The 27898-nt window shown below is 41.2% G+C and overlaps 1 protein-coding gene across 2 annotated transcripts in view; it reads left to right on the plus strand.

Moving 5' to 3' along the window:
- The window catches only part of sorl1 (sortilin-related receptor, L(DLR class) A repeats containing), a 94890-nt gene that overhangs the window by 43414 nt on the left and 23578 nt on the right, over positions 1-27898 (plus strand). For both annotated transcript variants that reach the window (XM_087841319.1, XM_087841321.1), the window contains exons 7-25: positions 7051-7152; positions 8641-8810; positions 10874-11066; positions 12712-12829; positions 18115-18188; positions 18728-18816; positions 19481-19659; positions 21421-21607; positions 22571-22699; positions 23257-23342; positions 23825-23997; positions 24141-24272; positions 24455-24546; positions 26323-26569; positions 26650-26788; positions 26866-27039; positions 27149-27262; positions 27355-27477; positions 27651-27770. In XM_087841319.1, coding sequence (XP_087697445.1) covers positions 7051-7152; positions 8641-8810; positions 10874-11066; positions 12712-12829; positions 18115-18188; positions 18728-18816; positions 19481-19659; positions 21421-21607; positions 22571-22699; positions 23257-23342; positions 23825-23997; positions 24141-24272; positions 24455-24546; positions 26323-26569; positions 26650-26788; positions 26866-27039; positions 27149-27262; positions 27355-27477; positions 27651-27770 — 2641 coding nt within the window. The remainder of the gene's footprint in view (positions 1-7050; positions 7153-8640; positions 8811-10873; positions 11067-12711; positions 12830-18114; positions 18189-18727; positions 18817-19480; positions 19660-21420; positions 21608-22570; positions 22700-23256; positions 23343-23824; positions 23998-24140; positions 24273-24454; positions 24547-26322; positions 26570-26649; positions 26789-26865; positions 27040-27148; positions 27263-27354; positions 27478-27650; positions 27771-27898) is intronic.

Consider the following 27898-nt stretch of genomic DNA (forward strand, 5'->3'; position numbering starts at 1 on the left):
ACACGGTCAAAACTAATGATTAATGCTTATTATAATTACTGATGTGGTCCAATTAGAGCCAGGGGTTAACCTCAAACACTGTTGTGGGTTATTTACTGGTCTGAATGGGAAACAGGAGTTTGGGGAAAAGCCACGCATGTGATTTTCTTCACAAAAATTGCCCCAATTACTCTTTTTAACCTAAACTACTAAATAAAACTTGTGGCTGCCACTGAAAAAGATCTCCACCACTGCTGATTTTAAAAAAGAAGTTAGTGTTTTAAACACTTTCCAGACGCCGTGTCATTATTCTACTTATTATACTCGTTTTCACTTTTGATTTCATGCAGATCGCACAGACTCAGGGTTTCGAGGATGAACTCTGACGCTCGATGTGAAACATCTTTGCATGTAACCAACAAATCAGATGAGAATCAGGATTGCAGATGGCTGTGTTTTCTGTGGTCACGCAGTAAGTCAACAAGTGACAACAACAGATGCCTCATTTGAACTAGTTTTAAAAGCGTCTCCCCATCTGACAAAAGAAATTATATCAAATCTAAAAAATGTTTCAGATTGGAGAACAAAGTTTTCTCAAATGAGTCTGTGACCCGACTCTGATCCATGTGGGATTTGCTGACATGGAAAAGATAAGAAAGCCTTTGAGGACAACAGGCCAAAATAGTCGGAGTGCTAGTAGGGCGTGTTTGCTGAAGTATGATGTTCATGATGTTCTCGACTAACGTGCCTGATATCCTTGCTGATAAGCTCAGGTGTGTTTGACAGTTAAATGGTAAATGGACTGATTCTTATATAGCGCTTTTCTAGTCTCACGGAGTCCTCAAAGCGCTCTATACAACATGCCTCATTCACCCAATCACACCCATTCTCACAAGCACTTTATCTACACTTAGTGCTTTCTAACGACATTCATACACATTCATACTCCGATGGACGCATCGGAGAGCAAGTTGGGGTTAGTATCTTGCCCAAGGATACTTGACATGCAGACTGGAGGAGCCAGGGATCGAACCAATGACCTTTCGATCAGTAAATGACCTTCTCTACCTCAGTAGATGACCTTCTCTACCTCAGTAGATGACCTTCTCTACCTCAGTAGATGACCTGCTCTACCTCCGTACGAGATACGGGTTCAGAGGTGTGACGACAGTGAGTCACGATCATGAGTTAGGCACAGTGGTTAGCGCTGTTGCTTCACAGTCCAAAGACATGCAGCGAGTGGGCTAAGATCAGGTGGTGATAGTAAATTGTCCACAGGTAAATTGTCCACAGGTGTAGTCGTCCGTGTTAGCCCTGGGACAGACTGGCGACTGTAATAATAATAATAATATTATAATAATTAATTATTAATAAACTAAGTAATAATTAATAAACTGTTTGCTTTTGTTGGAGAAATCTTTGAAACAACTCTACAACCCAGCTGTTTTATGGAATTAAAGCGGTGTTTAACCAGATATCACACACTAACTCTCCCAGCAGCACAGTGGGCTGTGTTGTTGTGAACTGTCTGTGACCTCCCTCCTCTCCGAGCTCTGTATCTGACATCTGACCTCCAGAGCTGATGGGACCTGTCAGATAGACTAGCACTGGTCTGAGTACAGCCGCTACCCCTGGGGATAATGTGGATGGAGGAGATACAGACTAATCCATCACAAAGCATCAGCTCTATTCGCCGCTCGCTGCTAGCATCTGAAATCTTCCGCCTATAAAAAGAGCCGCTCTTTGGGTCTTGTCTCAGTTACTTTCTCTCCCCGTCTCTCTTTTTCTGTGACTAATAGGATTAAATTAATTGAATATCACAAGTGCTTTGGGCAGTACCAAGCTGCTTTAGCTAACTGAAGAAGCAGAAATGGAGGGTTTTATTTAACAATAGGGATCCTGAGCAAAAGAGCGCTAATCAGACCTTAGAGCCCTCAGCCTTTGCTCCCATTGAGCAGAGCCATGGAAGATAACTGCTTTAGCAGATGTAACTGCAGTACCGATAAGGCCCGCGGTTATCTGCTCACCATAGTGCTACTCGTTCAGTTCACAGGTTCTGTTCAAAAACTGTTTGGAACGAAAGAGAGAGGAAACAGGAAGAGGAGCCTGGTGGAGGAACGATGCCTCCCATTACAACCCAGTCTGCTCGTGGTAGCTGGGACTGCTGAAACCTTCAGCTCATATTCAGTGTAGTCGCTACAGGAACTTCACAGAAGATGAGCTGCTGTCTTAAATGTTACCTCTGAATATACTGGCATTACTCCTGTTTAAGTGTCTGCACATTAGTCTGTACCCTTCATCTCCATACGTCGTATCAGTTTATTGGGCTTTCAGTTTGACAGTGTGGAGAGCCGTCAAGCCAGCTAATTAGATCTGTTATGCTTTTCTTTTCACTCTCTGTCATGTGCAGTTGTTACAGTGGTTGACACAGAGTGATTAATATCAGTGTGTATTTACAAATGACCCCAACGAACCAAAAGCTCAGACTGCTCTGTTTCAGGCTGGTCTGTCTGCCCTTGTCTCTGTGTGATGGCACAGAGTAGATATTGGTCTCCTCAGGTTGTGAGCACACAAGCCCCGCCCACCTGTTCAAAAATGCTGTACGTGAGGGGGAGCCAATCAGGAGGAAGTTAGCTTGAAGGGAAGTAGCTAAAGCCACTTGTTCCAAACGTTTTACATGGGCGGCTACACCAAGGCGCAATAATACATAAATAAGGATTAATCCAGTCGTGCGTCATATGAAGTTACAGTAAACAAAGAGCTGGATTTCCTTTTTGCAGTCAGCTGTTATCGTTGTCAACAAGTCTCACGCAGAGCAATCCCAGCCTGTTGTTCTTTGAGTCTCTCCTCCAGATTTGATGGTCTTCTGGCAGAGACCTTAGTCTTCAGATCATCCCAGTTGGTTTCAGGTCAGGACTTTGTGCAGGCCAGTCGACAGCTCCCATTTTGATCTTCTGTTGGTAGTTTTTTACCAGGATGTTTTGGATTGTTACCACATTGAAAGACAAAGCAGCCGTAAGGTTTTCTTTCCAAATCTGCACACATGCTCCTTTCCTGGTGATTCTTTCCACCTTGACAAGATTCCTAGATCCAGACCACTGAAGCATCACACTGTAATACTCCCACCACCGTGTGGGGAGGGTCTTCTTTGGGCTATACACCTCTCCCTTCTTTCCCCAAAAATAAGCAGTAAAAAAATCTAGTGTGGTCACCGAACCAAGCAATGTGCTTCCAGTGTCCATGATCTTTCTCCAGCTTGTCCTTAGCATACTGCAGCCTGGCTTGAAAGTGTCTCTGCTGCAGAAGTTTTTCTCCATCTGTAACCTCTCAGTCTGTGTCTCTGTGATTGTTTTCTTTGAGACTATCATTTCCTGCCTTGGCTAAGTCAGTCATCAGGGTCTTTCAACACGTTTCACCAGAAATCTGAATTCTTTCACTTCCTTGTTTGATATACCGAGCGGCTCGCTTTGAGTTTGTTGATGACGCGTCTCGTCCAGTTCTTGCTTTGTGAGCGTCATCATTTCTTTTGTTTTTGGCAGGTCGTACCAAATGACAGCTCAAGTTTTTATATCGTGTAAACTGGAAAAAACGTCAGTTTTACCTTTATTATCGAAGCGTAGAGCGTTACATAGCACATAACTGCACAGGGGCTAATAATATTGTTTTTATTCTTTCTGGCATAATTCTGTTATTTTGTCCACATTACGATTTCTAAAGAAACCTGCTAACCCTTCATGCTGTTAAAAATCCTTTGCTGTGATTTTTGATTTCACATAAACAGTCTCCAGCTGTACATAGATGATGTTGATATGAAAGAAACACTAATTGTTGCACTTGTTGTTGTTGCTCAGATCTCGCTCACCTTTTTTTAAAATGCTACACACAGATGTTTTCATGCATTTGCATTAAAAAGGACAAAAACACTTAAAACCATCTCGATCAGAGAATTTGCAGAAATAAAAGGAGAAGCATGCTGGCGTTACACTGTGTAATCTGAATAACGGGGGGGGGGGGGGTGTGTGTTGATAACAAACGTCACGTCACCTTGTGGGGCTGTTTTCTCAAACAGGAAGTACGAGGACATGTTAGGGCTGCACTTGAGTGTTATTTTTAGAGAGGTTCATGAAAAACACTGTGAGATTTAACATAAACACTGTAACTTGAGACTCAGTCACATGTTCTCAGCATCTGGGATTTCTTTGATACCAGAGGGTAGTTTCTGATGACGGGGAGATTCTGAGGGTCTCGCTTCATCAGGGTCAGGCTCACGTGACCTGAATATCTGAGTGTCGGTTGATTGCTTTGCATCAACTTTGCCCATTTATTTATTTATAAAAACATCGTCCGTGTAGACTGTCCTGGATAAAAGTCCTGTCCTCTGCTACTTTATTTAAGCTCTGTTAATATTTCACAGCGATACCGTAACATTTCAAATGTAAAAGTGATCATAAGGTAAACACACGGTGACCTCACAAACACCTACATCAGTGTTCGTACAGTGCAGTTTTGGATGGTATTCAGCTTTTTTAATGTTGGTTTTATAATTATTGAAAGTTAATAAAGAATATAAAAGCAATTATATTCGGGCTAACAGATTAATAGACAAGACTATTGGTCTGTTATTATTAACAGCAGCTGATTAAAATGGATTTGAAGGCGGGTGAATATCTAAAAAGTTGGATAAAGCATGAGAACTGCTGAGTATCTGTACATGATGGATTGTTGGTTTTCTGAAGTTACAAACATTGTTGGTCCCCCTTTGTTGACCCAACAAGCTCATAGCTGGGTAGCATACCCACTGTAGATGGACACAGTCGAGTCCTTGTGTTGTGTAGAGGACCCAGAATTGAGCCCTGTGGAACTCCGCCACCATCCTTAAAACACGCCATCACACATGTGGCACAAGGATACAATTCTTGTGAATTTTTGGCTTTTTTTGGACAACATTTTAGTCTTCCTGTATGTCACAGTTGATTCCTCTGGTAGACTACTGTGCTCCATTTCACACTGTCCTAGTGTCGGCCATCCAACATCCGAGTTGATCCAAGAATCTCTCGTTTCAGGGAGAGAACGGGAACAGTGTGTAATGCAAAGCTTGCTGACAGCTGCTGTTGGAGGGGAATATGTGGTTACAGTGGAAAAATATATAGTTGCCACTTACATGTGAAAATACGTTCTACAGTCCAATTTTCCTCTTGACTCACAAAGTAAACTGACATTAAAACTGTGATTACACGGAGCGTGAAGAAGGAAACTAAATTCATTTCCAAAGTTTTGATGGACTGAATCATTTATTTACATATTATTATTATGATTGATAGATGCACACATTTTTGTTGTTCTAGCTGCAGACAAAGCCAGGCTTCCTGCTACTTGTATCTTCACGCTGAGCTAAATTGAGTATTTAGCTCTTGCGTTAGAAAATGTTATATTGTGTGCATAAGCTTATATTTTATGATTCTCGTGTCATTTCCAGCTTATGAACATTAAGCTCGGCTACAGTTATCTGTCATGTGGTAACATGGTGTGATGAGTCATTCAGTGTTTATTGCCCCAAAAACATGTCAGAGGTTCTCATCCCGTTCGTGTTGGTACAAATCTCGGACTCTTTTGGTGTAGCATGACGTGGATTCTGACAGTCCAGACAAAATGAATATTGGATGTGCAGCTCTGCTCTTTAAAGTCCATCCTGACTTCTTTGTCTTTATTGCTTTCTAAAGCTGAGCTCCTGCTCGCTCCTCTCTCCCACTCTTCTTCTCTCTCTTTCCTGCCTCTCTTGCTGCAGTTACCTCGTTTCACTATTATTTTAAAACCTTTCTCTAGAGGACGCTGCTCTTATAGCCGGGTGGTCCAGCCTAATCAGAAATAATGTAACGAAGCTGCTCGGCTCTCCGCAAACTTGAACTGCATCCAACAGCAAACTGAATTTACAGCCAGGAGAGCGGAGGGTGAGACGGGAAAGGTACAGAGTACACGAGCTGTGGAGACAATGAAATTAGGAGTACAGAGTGGAACGTTAATAGGCACAGAGGGCTGGGTTATTAACAGAAAGGAAAACATCTCTGAGCGTAGAGTGGAGCAAACAGGAGATCGTTCTGTTTGCTACCAAAAACAAAGCAGGATCTGTATTCCCTGGAAGAACAAAGATATCGTCAGGTATCGAGGGACAGTTGATTTAGTGGACATAGAACAGGAAACCTGAGATAGTCGGGAAAAGACGGCAGAAAAAGTGTCATTGTGAAGAAATGTGTATTGTAGATTTCAGTTGTTCATTTTGAATAAGACATCTGCACTGACGTCCAGAAGTTCTGTCAGTGCTGTGTTTGGAGCAGCAGCCCACACTGGAGGCCTAATATTGTACAGATGTTAGTGGAGTCATTTACAGAAGGCCTGAGGTGCACATTACTAACACAGTAATGTTATTTTGAAAACTATGAAATATGAGTGCAGCCAGTAGTTTTATGCGGGATGTAAAATCTGCTGTTTGTCCGTCCATGAAGTTATTTTCTCCTTTCAGACGGAATCACTGAAAGAAAGATCCTGATTTCTCTGTGTGACTCCTGAAAAGGCCAAATCGATAACAAACCAACTGTGACAACAGGAGTCAGGACAATTACACTTTAATCCAGTGTGTGTGTGAGTGTGTTCACACACACACGGTCATGACAGTGAAGATGTGCTCTTGGAGTCTGAGAGACTTTTTAATTCAGCTCGTTTTAATGACTTGTCTCTCAGCTGTTGCGCTCTGTACCGGGGATGTCACAGCAGCAAAACATTATCAGGACCGTCCACATATCCCGAGTCTCTTCTCCTAATTTCAGGTCATTTTGCAGGGCTCGCCCACACACGGCACTAGTGCAAAATAAATAGTCCAGAGATCCACGGGAAGAAGAGCCTCTTCGGTTCATCTCAGCCTTCCAAAAGCCGTCAAAGCTTTTTACATTTGTTCTGTTGGGATTTCATCATGAAGTTCTACGTTAGAATGAAGCCTGTGTGCCGACTCCAAGCTGCAGCTGCCGAGAAACTAAATCTGAGGAGACGCTGAGTGATTTGTTTTGTGTCTGTGTCCAGAAACTGCTGGGAAGCCACGAACCATCGTCTGTTCAGCTCTGGGTGTCCTACAACCGCCAGCCAATGAAAGCAGCCCAGTTTATGACCCGCCATCCAATCACAGTGAGTGTTTTTTCTTGTGTTCAGAAGTGCTTTACCCAACAGATTTGTCTGTGAGAAAGCAAAGGTACAGTCCTGTCAGATGGTCTTAATCAGTTTCGTAGTACAAAGCACAGCGAATACTGAGGACTGCAGAAGTTAGTGTGTCATTTCCAAACATGCAGTTCTTCAAATGGCCACTGGAGGCCGATGCCAAAAGTGAAACCTTAGACTGTGTTAAAATACCCAACCTTAGCCAAGAAGCTAACATGTTTACAGCTTGGTAGAAAAAACATTTAGTTCTCTTTAGCTAATTTCCCTATTTATTTATTTATTTAGTGTCCCGTTTGGATCTTTAACCATCAGAATTGTTGTCTCAAGGCCAAGAAAGATGCCAAGCGGATTTATTTTACCAAGTGGATCATCATGGCCATATTGGTCCATTTGATTGACCTTTATTATAATTATGTATTTATTTTATTTTCGGATGCTACAAACGAGACAGACATGACTGGGGGATAGGACAGGGAGAAAGAATGAAATTCCCAATTTATAACAAGAGTACAGCCTTTATCATTTTACAAACTCGCTCAAATATTTGTCATGCTTAAATTATGGGAGTGGTTGATTTAACCGACCAGTGGGCTGGAACACGCAGCCGCTTGGACTCAACTCGTAACTTTGAACTGTATTTGTAGTGCTGGAACATTTTAAACTGATAAATAACATAACTCACTGTTTGTTTCAGACAAAACTTAGTTAACCTGACACAGTTTGTAGAAACAGCTGTTAACTAATAACTAGGAACTTCAAAAACCAACACGTTGGGAACCAAAATCCTTTTGCTGAGGCTTCAACACATGCATCCTGAAACTATGTGTGATGTCATGGTAGCTACAGTTACTGCTGATGGTAACAGTGTCAGTTTGAACAAACATAAAGATATTCTTTATTCATTCATCAAATGTTTTATTATCAGATCTTTGGTTAAATAAGTGTAGATATTAGATATTGCTACAGAGAGTACCTGAATAAGTATTGAATTCCTCTCGGTGTGTGTTCACAGCTATAAACAGGGTTTGCTAAGAAAGCAGCTTCAGCTCTGTCATTTTAAACAGGATGTGTGATCTGTGCTCCAGGTTGCAGCTACATGCGTGCAGCCTTTGATGCTGATTCATACTGATGCATATCTGATCCATCAGAGAGCCACGTGACCGGTTACTCAAAGGCCTCAGGCTGTAAGCACAGAACTTTGAAACTGACTCATTAAGGTGAAACTCCTGGAAAGACTTCTGAGGTGTAATATAAGACTAAACGCGTGTTCTCAGCATGTGTTTAAGGAGCACACACAGACAGCAACAGCAATAGAAACATTGAAACATAACAGCTGAACATTCGTTGTTCCCATTTCTAAAAAACATTACACAACACGTTCCCATTTCAGAGCATCGAGTCTAATCGGACTTTTAAGTCGGTGAACTATAGATGACCCTCTCCCCTCCCCCCCCACAGGAGTACTACATAGCAGATGCATCTGAGGACCAAGTGTTCGTGTGTGTGAACCACTTGAACAACGTCACACACCTCTACATCTCAGACACACAGGGCCTCGCCTTCTCTCTGTCGCTGGAGAACGTGCTGTATTACAGTCCTGACAGCTCTGGCAGCAACACACTCATCAGGTACTGCACACACACACACACACACACACACACACACACACACACACACACACACACACACACACACCTGTTTGGATACAAAAGGGCAAACCTCTCGTTAACAGATTGTCAGGCTAACTAAAAACACATAATCCAGTCTCAATAAAAATCCTTTGGTGAGGGCACTGCAGTGGGTTTGGAACATACTGAGATCTGTTCAGTCCCTGCTGGGTCCTTATATGAACCATGTCATATTTTGTTTTGTTTTGTTTGCACCCGCTCCCTGTCACTCTTTGTTTCTGTTGGTTGGGCACTGCACAAGTACAAAGAGTGTGTGGACAGCATGAGGGATAAACTTGCCATAGCCAGGTGTGCAGAATCATATCCAGAATGATGTAAGTAGTAGAGGTGTGAATCACCATACATCCCTCGATACGATATTATCACAATACTTAACGCACGATACGATATTATTGCAATTTTTTAAAATATTTTGCGATATTCAGATTCTGTACATAAAGGTAAACTTTATCAATATTCATTTTATCTAATATCAAAGTCTCACACTCAGTCTTTCTCTCATTTCAGTTTTATTGTTGACAAACTGAACGGTTTGTATTACAGTCTAGTCCAACTTAACTGAATCAACCATCTGGTACAATTATAGCTATTCTGAACTATGCAGTTTATGAAAACTATGCAGCCCCTTCAGCAACTGAAGAATTTGAAAGTAAATTAAAACAAAATATAATTTTACGTTAAATAAAAAAGTTTTAAACTTAATTAAAATAAAACATGTCTTAAATTAAAATAAGTAAACTGTCATGTTTATTAAACACATTTGGACAGTGAAGGAATGTCAGGATTCTTGCTCAGAAAAAGGATCAACATGCTCTGAAGTCAGAGCACAAAAACCTTTTTGTAACAAAGTATCGATTTCTGCTGTCCCTGTATCCATACATTATTAGCAAACAAAATATCACCATGCTACACAGTATCCATTTTTTCCCCACCCCTAGTAAGTAGACTCAAAGTTGTAACTGGGCCTCTACAAGGTACTAATGTACTGGTCTGAATGGGTTTGCTCACCATTGTAGGGGTTTGGGTCCCACAGCTGAATGTGTCTGGAACACCTTCCTCCAGTCTGCCTCCTTACAGGCGCCTGGACCGTCTCAGCTCTTTGCTTTTAATGCTTTAGTGATTTTTCCCCTTTTCCTTTAGATAAGTAAATGAGCCGATCACATGATGAACCAAATTGTTCCAGCAGATAAAAATGAATGCAGTCTGTACCTGCAGGACACATCGAGCACTATCTGCAGCCTTGCCAGTAATTGAGTTGTTCCCATAGAAACCACAGCAACTGACAGGAAGGCCTCTTGCTCTCTTTACAAACGCTTGGTAACAGTATAGGTTTTGCAAACACTTGAAAGCAGTACATCCTTTTCTAATAGTGCATTCAACTGATAGCTGTAGTCATTGTTTGCCTTCCACATAATCACGAGGAAGATCTGGTGTTAGTTTTGCAGAGGCAGTCCCAGTGTTGGCTGAGCTGCCTGCCAAAGCTGATTGTTTCTGTTTATCCAACAGCGTCTGCTGTTAACACTTCTCTGTGTCTTCTGTTTCTCATGACTCATTCTGAAACAAAGCATCAGACTGTGAGTTTCATGCTTCCTGTTTACCTCTCTCTGCTGTGTGTGAAAGTTGCCTCATGTTCTACGTTTGAAAAACTTGATGAATTTACTTTCTGTGCTTCTGACTGAAATCATCTTTAAAGGGTCCAAAGGGCGGTCCTGGGATTAGGTGTTAGGAAGACTTGTAGGATAAAGTGTGCAAACAGTTAAGAAAAACAAACTGACAGCAGTGTTCAGTGGACAGGGTGGGAGTGCAAACCAGAGCATTGAAGTAAAATAGTGAAAATATGATCACGTTGAATAAAAACATAATTCCTTCCTTCCTTTTAAATATTGTAGATAATTTGTATTGTTGTATTGTAGAAATAGATAATTACCTTGACATTAAATATTACAGAATCACCTCAGTATGTGACCTCTGACCCTGCCACCATGTTTGCATTTGCTGCGCAGGTATTTTGCCAATGAGCCGTTTGCAGACTTGCACCGTGTGGAGGGGCTGAGGGGCGTCTACATCGCCACGCTCATCAACGGCTCTGTGAGCGAGGACAACATGCGATCCGTCATCACGTTCGACAAGGGAGGGACGTGGGAGTTGCTTCAGTCGCCTGCTACCGACAGCCTGGGAGGAACCATAGACTGCCAGGCACGCCAAGTTTAACTTTCACACTGAAGCACGGAACATAAACTTCTATTACTTCATCAGATTTCCATTTGATGGATTATTAGTTGCCACTAATAGTCCTACATTACTTTGTTGTCTGACTAGTAACAGAACCAATGAGCTCAAATCTGCTGGAACTTCTTGTGTTCATAATTTCTCCACTCGCTCTCCAACACCACAGCTCCAAACCATGACAGAGCCTCCACTGTGTCGTACAGATGGCTGTAGACGTCCTCTGTATGTCTTGATAATGATTTGAACTAAAAATTTGACCTGATGCAACAAAATTATTTTTCTCAGTCCAATTCGTTTCCCAAGACAAAATCTCATAAACCAAGAAAGCTGAAGCTGTTTATATGGACGTTGCATCTTCAGTGTTTTGTTACTCACACAAGTGGCTTCTTCAGTCCAGAACTATCTGAAGCTAGTACATGAGAGCAAACTGCAGGAACAGCTTGAAGTCTCTGGGATCTCCTCACATGAATGACTGAGCATCAGTTACTGCTACCTAAAATCAGTAAACACAAGTTTGTATCACATCTCATGTTAGCTGGTGAAACAGTGTGGTGGGTTAGCCAACTAAAATTTCCACTCACACTTGATTTCAGTATTGACATGTTAGCAAACAAGAAGATTAACCAGCTAGTTATAATATATTTTGCATGAATTTGCCGATTGTTAGTTCTTAATATTAGTTAATAAAGCAATTTGAAAAAGGCCAGTTAAGCTAGCAGTTCAGCCCTGGGAGTTAGCTAACCCCTAAAGACTTGCTTGGTGAGCTAAACTGGAATTTGTTCTCTCCCCAACCGGTCGCAGCAGATGGCCCCGCCCCTCCCTGAGCCTGGTTCTGCTGGAGGTTTCTTCCTGTTAAAAGGGAGTTTTTCCTTCCCACTGTCGCCAAAGTGCTGCTCATAGGGGCTCATATGATTGTTGGGCTTTTCTCTGTATCTATTGTTGTAGGGTCTACTGTGCAATATAAAGCGCCTTGAGGTTACTGTTGTTGTGATTCAGCACTGTATAAATAAAACTGAATTGAATTGAATTGAGTGGCACGGTGGCACGGTGGTTAGCACTGTTGCCGCACAGCAAGAAGGTCCTGAGTTCAATTCCACCATCAGGCCGGGGTCTTTCTGTGTGGAGTTTGCATGTTCTCCCCGTGTTTGCGTGGGTTCCCTCCGGGTACTCCGGCTTCCTCCCACCGTCCAAAGACATGCAGCTTGTGGGGATAGGTTAATGGATAATCCAAATTGTCACTAGGTGTGAATGTGTGAATGAAAGCGAGTGTGAATGGTTGTCTGTCCCTGTGTGTTGGCCCTGCGACAGACTGGCGACCTGTCCAGGGTGTACCCCGCCTCTCGCCCTATGACAGCTGGGATAGGCTCCAGCGCCCCCCGCGACCCTGACAAGGATAAGCGGAAGCGAATGGATGGATGAATTGAATCGTTCGTGTTAGCGGGCATGCTAGTGTTAGCTAAGTTTAACCACGAGCAGGAATCTTAGGGTACGATTCAATCCCCCAAAGTGAACTGCTGATGTCGCAGAAAAGCTCAAATCTGTAGATATGAATCCTGTGAATTGAACAGCTAAGTGTCATCTAACTTTTCTCTCCTCTGCTTTTCCCTTGTAGCTCAGTAAAGGTTGCTCCCTTCACCTGGCTCAGCGCTGGAGCCAGTTGTTTAACATCCAGCTAAGGAGAATACCCATTTTATCCAAGGATTCTGCACCTGGACTTATTATGGCCACAGGTGGGATAACACGGAAGTTTTTCTTGATTTCATGGATTCCTCATTATGAATAGATTTCTTTCCCCCAGCTCATTCGACCTTCCTGTGTAGGACGTAGACTACAAGCAGTCAAACATTGACAGATTTTAATGGGTCTAACACTTTTGTCTCACACTCAGTTTACAGATGGTGACCTTAAACTTTCAAACTCGAGTCAAATTATAGTTGTACTACTAGAAACCTCTGGGGTTGTTGTGAACAGGGAAGAAATGTCCCAGAGCTTTGACGAAAGCCTAAGAGCTAGATGAGGAGAGTTTCAGTGCCATCTGTTGGAGGATGGCTTGTTGTACTTTTCAGTAACTTCCTCTTGGTTTATGATAACACTGATTCAAATATCCAGTGCAAGGCAACGAGTCTGTGATGTTTGAGATGCTTCTGTCTCTCTTAGTATGTGGCCACTTCCTGTATTGCTGAAGACACAGGAAATAGGATTGCACCTTGTGAGATATGTGTTAGAAACTTGCTTCATGCATCATTGTTGAAACATCTGTCCCGCTCCTCATTACAGTTACACAGTTGCAATTTAAATCTCAAAGACATAAATGATGTGAAAACTGTTACCACATGTTACATTCTGAAGAATTCCTCAGAGCGAAGTGGAAACAATGTCAGTGCTGCAGTTTGAGTTGTCTCTGCCTCGTCACAGCTGGTCGAGAGCACTGATTTGTTGATACTCTGCAGTGTTTAGGAGAAACCAGCCTGTCTCTTTAATTAAATTCTTATTAGATGATGGGCATGGAAAGAATGCAAGAAAAAGGGAGGGTGAGCGGAGAAGGAGGAAGGAGCACTGCCAATTGCTGCCACCATGTGCTTCATTATCGCTCTCTTAGATAGATGGGCTAATTACTGCTGCAGCAGCCGGCGGGCACTTGACGGGTCAAACACAGTCCTGAGTGCAGGGATGAACGTGCACGACACCACAGGAAACACTTTAGTTCATGCAGTTTAACTTCTTATTTACAAAATATTAAATATCATTGATTAGTCTGTTGTGAGTATACACCAACATTAAAACCACCTCAGTGACATCGGGTACGTCTCCAAGCCCAAAGTCCTCACGTGAAACCGTCGCAGTTTTCCTGGTTCGGAATCATGATGTTGGATCCCACCTGGATCCCGCCTCCATCCGTCCGGTTTCACTGTCGAAGTTTGTCATTGTTTTATTGTTGGCTTCCATTGGTGTCAGTTATGGTCGGTCTGTTGTTGTCTTTGTAGTTCAATTTATTTAATACAAGAAAAGATATTGTAATGATATTTAAAATGCATGCAGGAACATTTACACAACACGTCTACAAAACACATAAGACTATCAAGAGAAACCAAAAGAACAAAAAAAACTGAGATAAAACACAATAATGTTTAGAAAAAGCATAAACTATCAGAGTAAACAGTCAGACTTTTAAAACACTGACGAAACCAAGAAAAACACAGAGAATAACAGACACCATGTGAAAATTTAAATAAATCAAAAAATGATAAAATCAAGATGAAACACAACAGTTTGATTGAAGTTTGAATTTTAAATGACAAAGTTGTAAAAAATTCCTCTTTAAAATTATCGCGAAAGTCACCTCGTTTTTAAAGTTAACACAGAAACATTGCAGCACAACCAAACACCCTGAAGAATATCTCATTTCTTTACCTTGGAAAACTCTCGGATCGTTTTTACCTCCCTGCTGGGCACAGGTTGTTTTCACTCTGCCAGGCAGGTGGTGGTCATGCAGATTTGTGAGTTTGTGAGGTGAAATAGGACTGAAATAGGATAGAAATTGACATCAGGTGTTCAAATCTTAGTGACCTTGATGATGTCAGAGGCCAGGTTTCCTGAAAATCGTGTGACAACTCGCATACGTGCGATTTAATCTGGACACCCAATGAATGCGATAACTCCAGAACAAGGCGATGTAGAATTTTCAAATCAACACCAGGTGCAGCTACTGAAATTCTGAAGCTTTCCTGAAAGTACGCAGACTCCTACCACAGGTGTAAGAGCTAAGAGGCTGATGAGTAGCTCTGACGGCAACAAGTATGTTTAAAGAATGAGTTGAAGGCTGGTTTATTTAAGATATATTTGAATTGAAATTTTTATTTCAGTCAACAACAACAACAACAGATTATAATTTTACATAAAAGTACTCAAACAGTAACTGAAAAAGGAATAGGCTGAAGCCTTGTGGCTTATACTTATCCTATCCCTTACCCCCATAGAAATAATCAAATCCTTAACCAAGAAAATAAATAGCATTGATAAATAAGTTGTATAACAGTTTGAAAAGAAATCAATTTTAACCAAATTTTTAATTTTTTCCCCCAAATTTTCTATTTAACCAAAATTGTACAACACCTCTTAAACCATACCTTTCACACTTCTGTAAAAGTAAAGAATGATCTATCGTATCAAAGGCTTTACGTAAATCAATAATCAATAAACACACCTATTCCAAACTGTTTTTCATCCACAGCCGTTGCAATATTTTCAATAAATTCCATCACAGCTAGAGATGTTGAGCGATTTCTTCTGAACCCATACTGATGATCATTCAATAAATCATATTTATCAATAAAAGAATCTAGTTTGTTTGCAAATAGTTTTTCAAGAATCTTTGAAAACTGAGGCAGTAAAGATACCGGTCTATAGTTTGACACAATCTGTTTATCACCAGTTTTATATAGTGGATATTTTGTATCCACCTTATCTCTGTTAACATGATGTACAATCAATGACTGTCCCACAGTAATTCCCGGGAATATTTGTTCCCTTTGATATTGGTTAGACCTCGACGCAGTGATTATGAGATGGAGTTGTGCCGAACTGAAGTTCAAGACTGTATTTGTTTGGTGGCTTTTTAAAATAATGTTCACAAGAATTGCCAGTTCCCCTCGAGTATTGGCAACACAAACAACAAAGATCACAGGGTTTTATTCCTGTGTCCTCCCGTCCATGTAAGGGGAACTCTTAGAGAGTCCAGGGTCAAAGAAGTGATGCTGGAGGACCTCCAAGGGTGGGATGCACTGGTCTGCAGCCAAGTCCAGTATCAATTTAATCAAGCTGACCAGCTGGTCCTGCTTTGCGGTCCTGTTAAAACCTTCATTAGAAGGTGGGATTGAAATCCGTATTCAGTTGTTGCTGTCCTAAATCTCCAGCGGTTTTCATTGCAGTTGTCTTCTACGCAACAATAATCAGAGCTCATGCCAGAGTCCAGGCGTAATCTGGTCTCCTACAGAGGTCAGGGTCAAAGAAGTGATGCTGGGGAACCTCCCGTGTCCGAGGAAAGCCTCTACCTCGTGGTGCTTTCACGCTAAAATAATAAAGTGCTCCAGCTCCTTGTACAGTCAAAGTCAAATAAAATAAATATATATATGCAATCTAAACAAAGGCATAAAAAATGACCTTCATTCAGTCTTTTTGAAAGGATTTGTGATGTTAATAGGATAAAACGAGTGTTTTATCTTCTGGGTTTGGTTTGTGTTCATATTAATGAGTTTGTGTGTTTGTGTGTGTGTCTGCGCGCAGGACTGTACGTTAACTGTGTTGGCTTATAGCACTGGTGCTACAAAGGTCACTGGTTTTGCATCACTGACCAAAAAGTCATTTGTGGTGGAACAAAAAGAGAGCAGGTCGTGTTTGTCATTCAGTTCTCACGTTAATGCTGAACCTATGAAAATGTGTATAAAATTATCCTTCTTATACAGGTCGTGTAAAACTATAGTAAAACTGTTTTAATTAAATCACAAATTGATTGGTTGATTTAGAGCCCACTGTGTTTCTGTCGCAGACATCATGCAGGATGCTGTAATCAGTGGCACTTTCTGTGATGATATTTAATGTTTAGTGTCATCAGCCCGTTTTTCTGGGAGAAAGAACCAAATTCATTTCAGAGGCATTATTACAGCCCTGAGCAGAGACACATCAGCCATGCTGCTCTCGTTCTCATCTGTGCTTCTGTCATTCACAAATATTTCAATGTGATTGATGTCCTGAGCGGTTGTTGTCTGTTCTCGAGTGTCAAACACAGAGAATGATGGTCCTGATCCTTTTCCTGATGGATAGATGGGCGATACACTAACACGCATGTTGGAGGGCATTTGGACGAAGATATAAAAATTTCTTCCCAACTTCCAAACTAGTAGTAAAAGTAAATTTTACCTGTCGTGCAAATGTGTAAGAGCGCTGCAGCAAATAAACGTTGTGTAAAAAGGCGTAAAAAAGTATTTTCAGTCTGCTTCACATTTTTTTTCACATTGAAATTTTCTAAATCTACTTCTAATCTCTGCTTCCTCGTTATTAACTGTGATAAAGCTGCAGTTGTTATCTAAAGAAACAGTAAAAAGTGCCGCTGCTGTAGCAGCTGTGTGAGGAACATGCCAAAGCAGCAGGTGGCGCTATATTCCTAACCGTGCAGAAATGTTGGCCAATCAGAAGTCTAGAAGCCTCGGTGGAAAAAAGTAAACAAAGCTGGGGCATAGAAGCAGAACCGAGTCGTATGTGTGGAGGGACAGTAACTGTGTGTATATGTAAGCATTTAAACACTGCAGAGACAATTAACAGTAACAGTATTGTAGAAATTCATTTCACCGAAACAATAACGTGGCGCACAGTGTGACGTCAAAAAAGGCGCACACCTTTGACGCTGCGTTTTCTCCGTTTGTCTCGTCCACACGTAAACGCAAAAACTGAGTTTTTAAAAATCTCCGTTTTCAGTGACCGAAAACGCCGTTTACGTGTGGACGAAAGGTGCAAACGCATAGAAAAATCTGCGTTTTCAAAAATACCCGGGTACGTGTGGACGTAGCCTGTATTAGCTGTCACATTGCTTGTGTCGCTGATAAAGCTAGCATGCTACATTTTAAATAATAGCTAATGCCTTTAGCTAAGCAGATAATTATTTTAACTTTCTAATGATTTTAATTAGAAAGTATAATTTTTAACTTTAGTGACACTCAGTATCAGAACAATGCCCCAACACAGGACAAAAATGTTGGCTCCCTAGTGGATGTTTCCAGAACTACAGATGGATCTCAGCATCTGTAGGCGGATTCAAGCATCCTTATGTTTTATAGTTTTTTTATTTTCATTGTGTATTTTATAAAATGTTCTAAGCAGATCCTGGAGGATTTCATTTGCAGCAGATACAAATGCCGCATGAAAAGATTCAAAATGCTCTGGCTTAAACTCCGGAGTTACAAAAGCAGCGATCATACGGAGTCCGAGTGTGTTAAAGGCCTTTTCTGTCTTCTGATTGCAGGATCTGTTGGCAGGAACTTGGCCAACAAACCCAATGTGTATGTATCCAGCAGCGCTGGAGCCCAGTGGAGAGAGGTCAGTGCAGAGTTTGAGAACAACAAGAACAGTGGCGACGGCTAAACTGTGTGTCAAAGAAAATGTCAACATTCAGGCTTAGTCCTGTAGACAGGTCGAGCTTTATTCAGCTGACGACTGATGTTCTCATGCCCACATGTCATGAAAGGACGTTACTGTTAATTCATTTAGTGTTCAAAGGACATGATGATATTTTCAAAAGTAATTAGTGCTTCATTAGTCTCATACTCTACTGTCCTTGATTTTAGTAGCAGATTGATGGGGATTGTTAAGACTTTGATTATTTAGAGCTGGCACTAAAGTAGCTTTATTGCCACCTGACATCAGACACATCACTATAATCAGGTTCCTTATGCGTCAGAGGAATCTGACATGTGTCTCCCCCTCCGGGATCAACCTGGGAATCTTTTGTTTGTTAGATGAACGTCACTTAAAGCTCTACCGTTTAGTCCACACAACAGCACTGATGTCTTTACACTAAATTTCTTCAACCCTGTGAAGCACATTATGTCTCACTGACACTGCTTGTGGTAATCTAGGCATTGGCAGGCCCTCATTTCTACACCTGGGGTGACCACGGCGGCATCCTGATGGCTATTGCACAAGGAGGCCCCACCACACAACTGAAGTAAGTCCAGATGGCTTTCCTAAACTTCCTCTAGCCGAGGAAATGAATCGGACAGGAGCTTCAAACCCAGAGAGGTTAACTTGTGACAGCTTTAAGAAATCTGGCAGGCGGCGCACATAAACGGCGCCTACCGTGTGGTTGTGCCCATTAGCCAGCAGGAGCAGACTGTGTGAATGTGAAGCTGCCTGTTGGAGTTAAACAGCAAATAATCCTTCCACTAATAAACAGAACGAGATTAAAACACCTCTGTGCCAACACCTACCTCGCAGCCAACTTTAATTCATGAAAGTGATGTATTATACCAATATGTATCCAGTTGGCTTCATTTCCATAATTCATTTCATCTTTCCCTGATTACTCAGTAACCCAATTTTACCTTCATACATACAAATGTCGCTATTACTGGGTTAAGCCCGACTTTTAATACACGTCGTGCTCCCACTTCAATTTGATATTAACTCGTGTTTGTTTGTTTCATCTGATCGTCTTCTCTGTCTCGCTGTTGTTCCCTCGGTGAGTGAGTGGGCATGCAGCAGATGAGCTGATAACTTGGTAACCTTGGTGATCAAACATTACTCAGTTATGTTTAGTCGACAGTACGTGAGAGGCTGCTACCAAACACATTTAGAAGATACGGTCATTAATAAAACCACGCCCCTGTCAGGTTCAGCACCAATGAAGGCGAGACGTGGACCGACTTTCGGTTCTCAGAAAAGGAAGTGTACGTTTACCAGCTGCTGACAGAGCCCGGCGAGAAGAGCACCATCTTCACCATTTTTGGCTCGTATGCCGAGCAGAGACACAGCTGGCTCATCTTGCAGGTCAACACCTCTGACGTTCTGGGTAAGTCCACGATTGAGAATGGAGACTTTAGTTCTTAGCACCAACAGCTAAATGCAGAAACAGTTATTTCTCAGTTTAGACTAAAGCCAATGCTGTAGTGTGATTTGTAGTCATCTGTAACTTTTGATTTTATACATGTAGTTCTTATATAAACTGAAAATAAGTAAGCAATTCATATAGTGCCTCCGTATAATCGTCCAAACAAGTGTCCAGAGATATTTCAGATGGCTGTGGAGTGATGATGCATGCTTGCAGGTTGGTTCTCTGATTAATAACCTCATGTAGTAACTGTTAGGGGTGGGGGAAAAATGGATACTGTGTAGTATGGTGATATTTTGTTTCTAATAATGTATGGATACAGGCACAGCAGAAATCGATATTTTGTTACAAAAAGGTTTTTGTGCTCTGACTTCAGAGCATGTTGATCCTTTTTCTGAGCAAGAATCCTGACATTCCTTCACTGTCCAAATGTGTTTAACTTGTTTTTGGCAGCAATAAACATGACAGTTTACTTATTTTAATTTAAGACATGTTTTATTTTAATTAAGTTTAAAACTTTTTTATTTAATGTAAAATTATATTTGGTTTTAATTTACTTTCAAATTCTTCAGTTGCTGAAGGGGCTGCATAGTTTTCATAAACTGCATAGTTCAGAATAGCTATAATTGTACCAGATGGTTGATTCAGTTAAGTTGGACTAGACTGTAATACAAACCGTTCAGTTTGTCAACAATAAAACTGAAATGAGAGAAAGACTGAGTGTGAGACTTTGATATTAGAGAAAATGAATATTGATAAAGTTTACCTTTATGTACAGAATCTGAATATCGCAAAATATTTTTAAAGTTGCGTTAAGTATTGTGATAATATCGTATCGTGGGATGTATGGTGATTCCGACCTCTAGTAACTGTAGCTAAAACTAGCATAACTCAGCAGCTACATGAAATAATTTAGATGACAGAAATGAATTTCATTAATTAATCGATGAATACAATCATAAAACTGTTATAAGATCTGTAACATTTGCTTGTAGCACCTAAAGTTCATGTATGTAGCCAACGTGCGCTTGGTTAGCATATAATGACAGTAGCTAGTGATAGCATAGCATCCAGAGTTTTTAGGGAGAATGAACTGTAACAAAATGTAATACACTGTAGCAATGTTGCACACAACTACTGTTCATGTACCAAAAATAAACTCACTTTACATTTTTGTTACAAAGATTGTACTTTAGCTAAATAGCCAAAAAGCACATGCTAGCTGTTTGCTTTTGTTAACTAAGAGGACTACATTTCATTAATTCCAGAAGACCCTAGGGCTAGTAAGGAGTAATGGTTTACAGAGACACATGATTATTAACTTGGGAATAAATTAATGTATAATCACCAAATTCTAGTAGCAGCTAACACTATTAAAAAGTTTCTATTATTTAAAAATGTGTTACTGTGTAAAAAATAAATAAATAAAACTAAAGGTTAAATAAAAGAAGGAAGACGTACAGAAACAAGCAAAGTCATTTCTAATCACCAAAATTCCAATTTAATAATAGGAGATAACTATAATGCTAATTTACTTCTAAAAGTAAATATGTAACTTGAAACGATGAAAGCTAGGAGAAAGGCAAAGGATAAATACTAAGCAACACACGCTAGCAGAAAGGTTTATCTAGAAATACTGACTTTATAAATATACCATCAAGACTATTTCAACTCCTTTGTCAGATCCACATCATGTCTACTTTTCCTGGGATGTTTCTTTAGGCGTGCCTTGTTCTGAGAAGGACTACAAGCACTGGTCCCCATCCGACGAGCACGGTAATGAGTGTCTGCTGGGCAGAGAGATAACGTTCAAAAGGCGAGCGCCTCACGCTACGTGTTTTAACGGAGAGGATTTTGACCGGCCGGTCACCATCTCTAACTGCTCCTGCACACGCCAGGACTACGAGTGGTGAGGGGAACAAACTCTCCAGGCCTTTGATTTCAGAAGTCTTCATTTTTTAATCAGTTCTTTTTCTACTCCATATCTGAACATATCAGGTTTTTCAGGATTGATTTCTAGGGATGCAATGATACCAATTTTTTCAAACCGATACGATACCGATACTTGGATCTGAGTACTTGCCGATACAGAGTACAAAAAACGATACTTCTACCACACACACACACACAAATACAATGAATTGGAAGACAGGTTTTATTAATTTCCCTGCCGATAAAAAATAAAATCTTAATAAAAATGGCCACAAAAAAATTTCAAGTGAAAAATAAGCACTTCTGTTAAATTATTGCAGTCTCCACATTGTAATTTTACAAAATATCACTGAACTATTGGCACTGTCTCGAGCTTTCAGAATAATAAATAAACACTTCTGTTTGGAATAAAATAAATACAAATTAGGTTTGAGAATAAAATAAACTTTTAAATTATTGCAGAGTGTCCATATTGTAAACAAACAAACAAAATAATTATTATTAAATAAATAATAAAATATAAAAAATTATAAAATAAATAATAAATAAAATAATAATTGGCCCCCTAGTGGCCAATCTAACAAACTACAACAGAAATGACAAGCCAGCCTCTGATTAATGAAATAAGTTGGTATCGGTTCATGGTATCGGTTAACTTTTACGAGTATGAGTACACACACATTTTACAGTATCGGCCCTGATACCTGATACCAGTATCGATATCGGTGCATCCCTATTGATTTCATAATGATATATCACCAGGACTTGATGTTATGATGCAGAGGTTACATTTCATTTGAAAGCATTAACAAGAATAATGAAAAGAAAAGCAGGACTACCCCCCTGTGTATACGTGGGTTAAATACTGTGTTGTTGTTCTTTATTGGGACGTGCTGAAACTCACTATATTGTTTGTTTCCCCTCCTCTTCCTCCTTTCAGTGACTATGGCTTTAAGCTGAGTGAGGACTTGTCCCTTCAGGTGTGCGTGCCTGACCCTGAGTTCTTGGGCGACCTCTACGCTCCGCCCGTTCCTTGTCCTGTTGGTACTACCTACCGCCGCAGCAAAGGGTAAACTGCTGTTATTTAGTGCGGGAATGCCAAGCCTGCCGTTCTTCTTCTGCAGTTTCTTAGCATAATGCCGTCGTCCACAGCAGTAACGGAGTAACGGATGCTAAAGAGGAATCTAAATCTACTAAACCACATATTTTTAATCAAACTGTGTTGGAAGAAAACTGCCATGCTATGAACACGGTGACGTCTGTGATTTGTCATGTGTAATGTTCATCCTGGTCGTTGTTATGATGTCATAGTTTTGCGACTTGGAAAAAAAACCTTCCGATGTCCACTCAAGAAAAAATCCTAAAAAGGAGGGGGTTAGGGTCGAGGCTGGACGTTAGGGTTAGGGTCGGGGTCGTGGGAGTGTGGGCGACAATGTTTCCACATCACAGAACTATGACATCACTACAATGTGATTGGTCACTTGAAATTAGAACCTTGTTGATCCGGTAGCGACACCAACGTAACTGAATGTGTCCTTCCTGGTTATTCTTCCTTTTTTTCACCGTTTTTGTTTGGACGCCACCGAGTTGCTGACAGATGGAAGCTCTTTTATTTCCCTCTTGCAGCTACAGGAAGGTACCAGGAGACAGCTGCAGCGGCGGAGATGTGGAGGCCCGGCTGGATGGAGAGATGCTGCCTTGTCCTGTCGGAGGTAATCTGCTTTCTCCAAACATTCAAAGATGCAGCTGAGCTGTGGAACAGTTCAAGGTGTCACGTTTCCAAACAAACGTTACCATCCAGTTTTACTGACTGGCAGACTTGGTAAGCTGTGGGGGTTTTGTGGGAGAAATCCAAATAAACATCCTTTATTTTAAGCATTTCTGCTTCTCCTACATAGAAATACATTACATATAAATGTAGCTGTGGGTTGTAGTTATTGAGTATGGGTCAGTAGTAGAGTCTCGATTATAGACCTGCTCTGACAGCAGCAGCCGGGCCGTTTCTAACTGGATGTATGACAACATGACGGCCGTGTTGAATGAATCAAAGAGATCATGTTTTCAAATTAATGAAGGAATTTACTCGACATGAAGCAGCCAATCGGTTTGTGTCAGTCGTCCTTTGCAGTGCAGCTCGGTGTGCACGTTTGTAGTCCCAGTGTTTGTCTTCAGGCTGTCTCCTGTGGTTTTGCAGAGAGTAATGAGTTCATCCTGTACGCTGTGAGGAACTCCATCCATCGCTACGACCTGGCCACGGGCACTGACCAGGCTCTGCCTCTGGCTGGCCTCAGGGAGGCTGTGGCTCTGGACTTTGATTATGACCGCAACTGCCTGTACTGGGCCGACATCTCCCTGGACACCATACAGGTCAGTGGCTCCTCTAGAAGATGCGGTCGGTGTGTGCTCTCTCACAGCAGAAGGACAGCATGGTGCTAACTGTGGGGCTGAGACGTAGAGAGAGCTTAACGATTCAGCTGTTACTGACCTGCGTTCGTCTTTTGGTCCTGCAGCGCCTGTGTCTGAATGGCAGCACAGGTCAGGAGGTTGTCGTGAGGAAAGATCTGCAGAATGTGGAGGCTCTGACCTTTGACCCCATCAGTAGACTGCTATACTGGGTGGATGCTGGAGCGCAGAAGATTGAGGTATAGAAAACATCGTCAGTGTTTGTCACTCAGGATATCAGACACATCGGAGTCGCGAGGTTATCAAACTAAAACAGTTGTTCTTTCCCAGTTCTCCTCTCTGGTTGTCAGATTATATTCATATAATCACAATAATCTGTCTTCTTGACATTACCGTTGACTTTTCCCCGTTATGTTTGAAGGTTTCAAACCCTGATGGGGATCTGCGGCACACCCTGCTCAACTCTTCCATCCTCGAACACCCGCGAGCTTTGGTTCTGCTGCCCGGAGAGAGGTGTGATTACAGCGTGTGATTAAAAGAGTGAATCTGAAACGAGCAGCTTCAGGCTGATTTGAAAAGCTGACATTTCCAGTCAAGAACAAGAAATTCTAATAAATATATTGTTTGCTGATATTGCCTTTTTCAGGCAATCATGCAAAGCTGCAGCAAACACAAACCTGCAGAGCAGGAGCGTAAAATACACATCGGTCACCAGTGGTTCTGACTATTTTCTTAAACCTGATCTTAAGGTAAAAAGACAACAATGCTCTGATCACCCTTTAAAAAGGATGACCAGACAAACTGACCACAAGCTCATCTCTGGAAACAGATCTGGCTTCACTTCTGCAAACATAGTTCTGCTTTTCCTGAGCAGCAGACATCGGGATTCCTGTGGTCTGCTGCTGACCTTCTTAGAAAATGAATGGTTGACTCACTGCACTCACTTCCTCCCTTCTCTGTGTACATTGTCACTCTCAGAGTTTAAGCTTGTATTAAATATTTGACCTGGCGCCCAATCACAGTCAAAGAGTGGCCAATGGGCACATTCGGTGCAAATTCCTAATCTTTTGAATTGAATTGAAATTTTTATTTCAGTCAACAACAACAGATTATAATTTTACATAAAAGTACTCAAACAGTAACCGAAAAAGGAATAGGCTGAAGCCTTATGGCTTATACTCATCCTCTCCCTTACCCCCATAGAAATAATCAAATCCTTAACCAAGAAAATAAATAGCATTGATAAATAAGTTGTATAACAGTTTGAAAAGAAATCAATGATAAATCAAGAAATTAAATCAACACAAAAAAAATTTAACAAACCAAATTTCTAACCTTGTATGATACTAATTTTTAAAATCTTCCTGAAGAATGACAAAGAAAAACACATCTTCAGTTCATCATTAAGTCCATCCCATAATTTCACTCCCAAAACTGACACACATCTATACTTAACATTGGTTCACTTTAGGCATTTCAAACTTATAAGACCCCCTCAAATCATATTTTCCATCTCTTAGTTGAAACATACTTAAAATACAAATTGAAACATTCTTTTTAATCACTCGATATATCATTTCTAAAGTTTTAGAATATATAATGTCCATTAATTTTAACATAGATGATCCTACAAAAAACTGGTTGGTTCCCTAGATCCAACTTTATTTATTATTCTAATAGCTCTTTTTTGCAATTTAAATATTGACTCCAAATATGTTTTGTATGTGTTCCCCCAAATTTCTGCACTGTAGGTCATATAAGGCAAACAAAGGGAAGTATACAATAAATAAAGGCAGTTCTTATTCAAAAAATCTCTTGTTTTATAAAGAATAGAAACAGATTTGGATAATTTCCGTTTCACATGTTCTATGTGGGGCTTCCAACAAAGTTTATCATCAATAATTACTCCTAAAAAAATTTGTCTCATATACTCTTTCAATTTCAACATTATTTAAATTCAATTTTACTTTAATATTATTTTTACTACCTCCAAATAACATAAATTTTGTTTTACTTTCATTCAATGATAGTTTATTAAATACAAACCATCTATTTAACTTCATGAGTTCTGTTTCCACTGTTTTCAGTAATTTCTTTATGTCTTTTCCAGCAAACATCAGCAAACATCACATATTTTAAAGTATCACTGGCTGTACAAATATCATTTATATAAAGTAAAAATAACTTAGGTCCCAAAACAGATCCTTGCGGAACTCCACAAGTTACTTCTCTAAGTTTAGATTTCATGTTATTAATACTCACATATTCTTGTACCCTCTCCATGTCCAGTCTGATGTTCTGGACTGACTGGGGAGACCAAGCGCCTGGCATTTACCGAAGCTACATGGATGGAACCAACGTGTCCCGCATCGTGTCCGAGGGTGTCCGATGGCCCAACGGCATCACGGCCGACGACCACTGGCTGTACTGGACCGAAGCCTACAGCGACCGCATCGAGAGGGCCGACTTCATCGGAGGGCAGAGGCGCGTCCTCATGGAGGGGCTGCCCCACCCGTACGCCATAGCTGTGTTCAAGGTAACAACATGTTTATGAGTGTGTGTGTGTTTCAGTCTTGATGGATTGGGTGGATTGTTCACGCTGTATGCTGTGTTCAGAATGACCTGTACTGGGATGACTGGTCTAAAATGGGAATCTTCAAAGCTCCAAAGGCTGGTTCCCAAAACAACGAGCTGATTGTTGGCAGGCTAACTGGAGTCATGGACCTGAAGATCTTCTATAAGGGGAAGAACAGAGGTGAGGACCAGGCAGGGAGGTGATGATGCTGTCAGTCTTCTTCAGGTTTAAATAAACTGCGTTCTTGCTGTCGTCAGGTCATAACGCTTGTGCCGACCAGCCGTGCAGCCTGCTGTGTCTGCCTCAGCCCGGCCACAGGCACACCTGCGTTTGCCCGGACGGCGCCCCGACTCTAACGACGCCCAGCGGAGAGCTGCAGTGTCAGTGTCCCCAAGGCTACCAGCTCCACAACAACACCTGCATCAAGACGGGTGAGAATAAGCACGTACTGCTTCTGCAAGGCGCCGTGTCGTAAGATGTACGGACACGAAGCCTCCGACAATTAACAGTTTGCATGTTTGCATATTTCTTCGACTCCAGAGCACAGCTGTCTGCCAAACCAGTATCGCTGCTCCAATGGCCGCTGCATCAGCAGCATCTGGAAGTGTGACAGCGACAACGACTGTGGGGACATGAGTGACGAACAAGAGTGTCGTAAGTACTCAGCAGCGTTGCTGCCTTCATGACAGAAACAATCAACTGTTGCTATAGAAACAAAGCTCTTTTTTCCTGGCGTCCTTCTCCAGCCACTACGACTTGTGACCCGTCCAACCAGTTTCGCTGCGTGGCCTCAGGTTCCTGCATCCCTCTGGCCTTTAAATGTGACCATGAGGATGACTGTGGAGACAACAGTGATGAGGAGAACTGTGGTACGCATTAATAAAACTCTGTGTGATTCTACGGTTAAATGTGACTTTTATTAAAGCACTTTCATTGGTTAGGAAGACTAGAAAGTTAATTAGGTTAGGGTCTAAAATGGTCATTACACAAATATTTTAGTTTAGATTAGCAACGTTGTTTAACACTTTGATGTATTTCTCAGATTCTCATCAGTGTGGGCCCGATGAGTTCACGTGTGCACGCGGTGTTTGCATCCGCAAGAGTTGGCGCTGCGATGGAGACAATGACTGCAGAGACTGGTCAGATGAAACAAACTGCACTGGTGAGGAAGATTCAGCATCATACATGATGTCCCACAAAGTTAAATCAGAGAAGAGCTGTAAGCGCTAAACAATTACAGTAAACTTCACAGTCATAAAATAAAACTACAAAGCTACAGCCTTTAACAGT

Source organism: Neolamprologus brichardi, chromosome 1 (assembly GCF_056152115.1).
Source record: "Neolamprologus brichardi isolate AB-2024 chromosome 1, ASM5615211v1, whole genome shotgun sequence".
NCBI lineage: Eukaryota > Metazoa > Chordata > Actinopteri > Cichliformes > Cichlidae > Neolamprologus > Neolamprologus brichardi.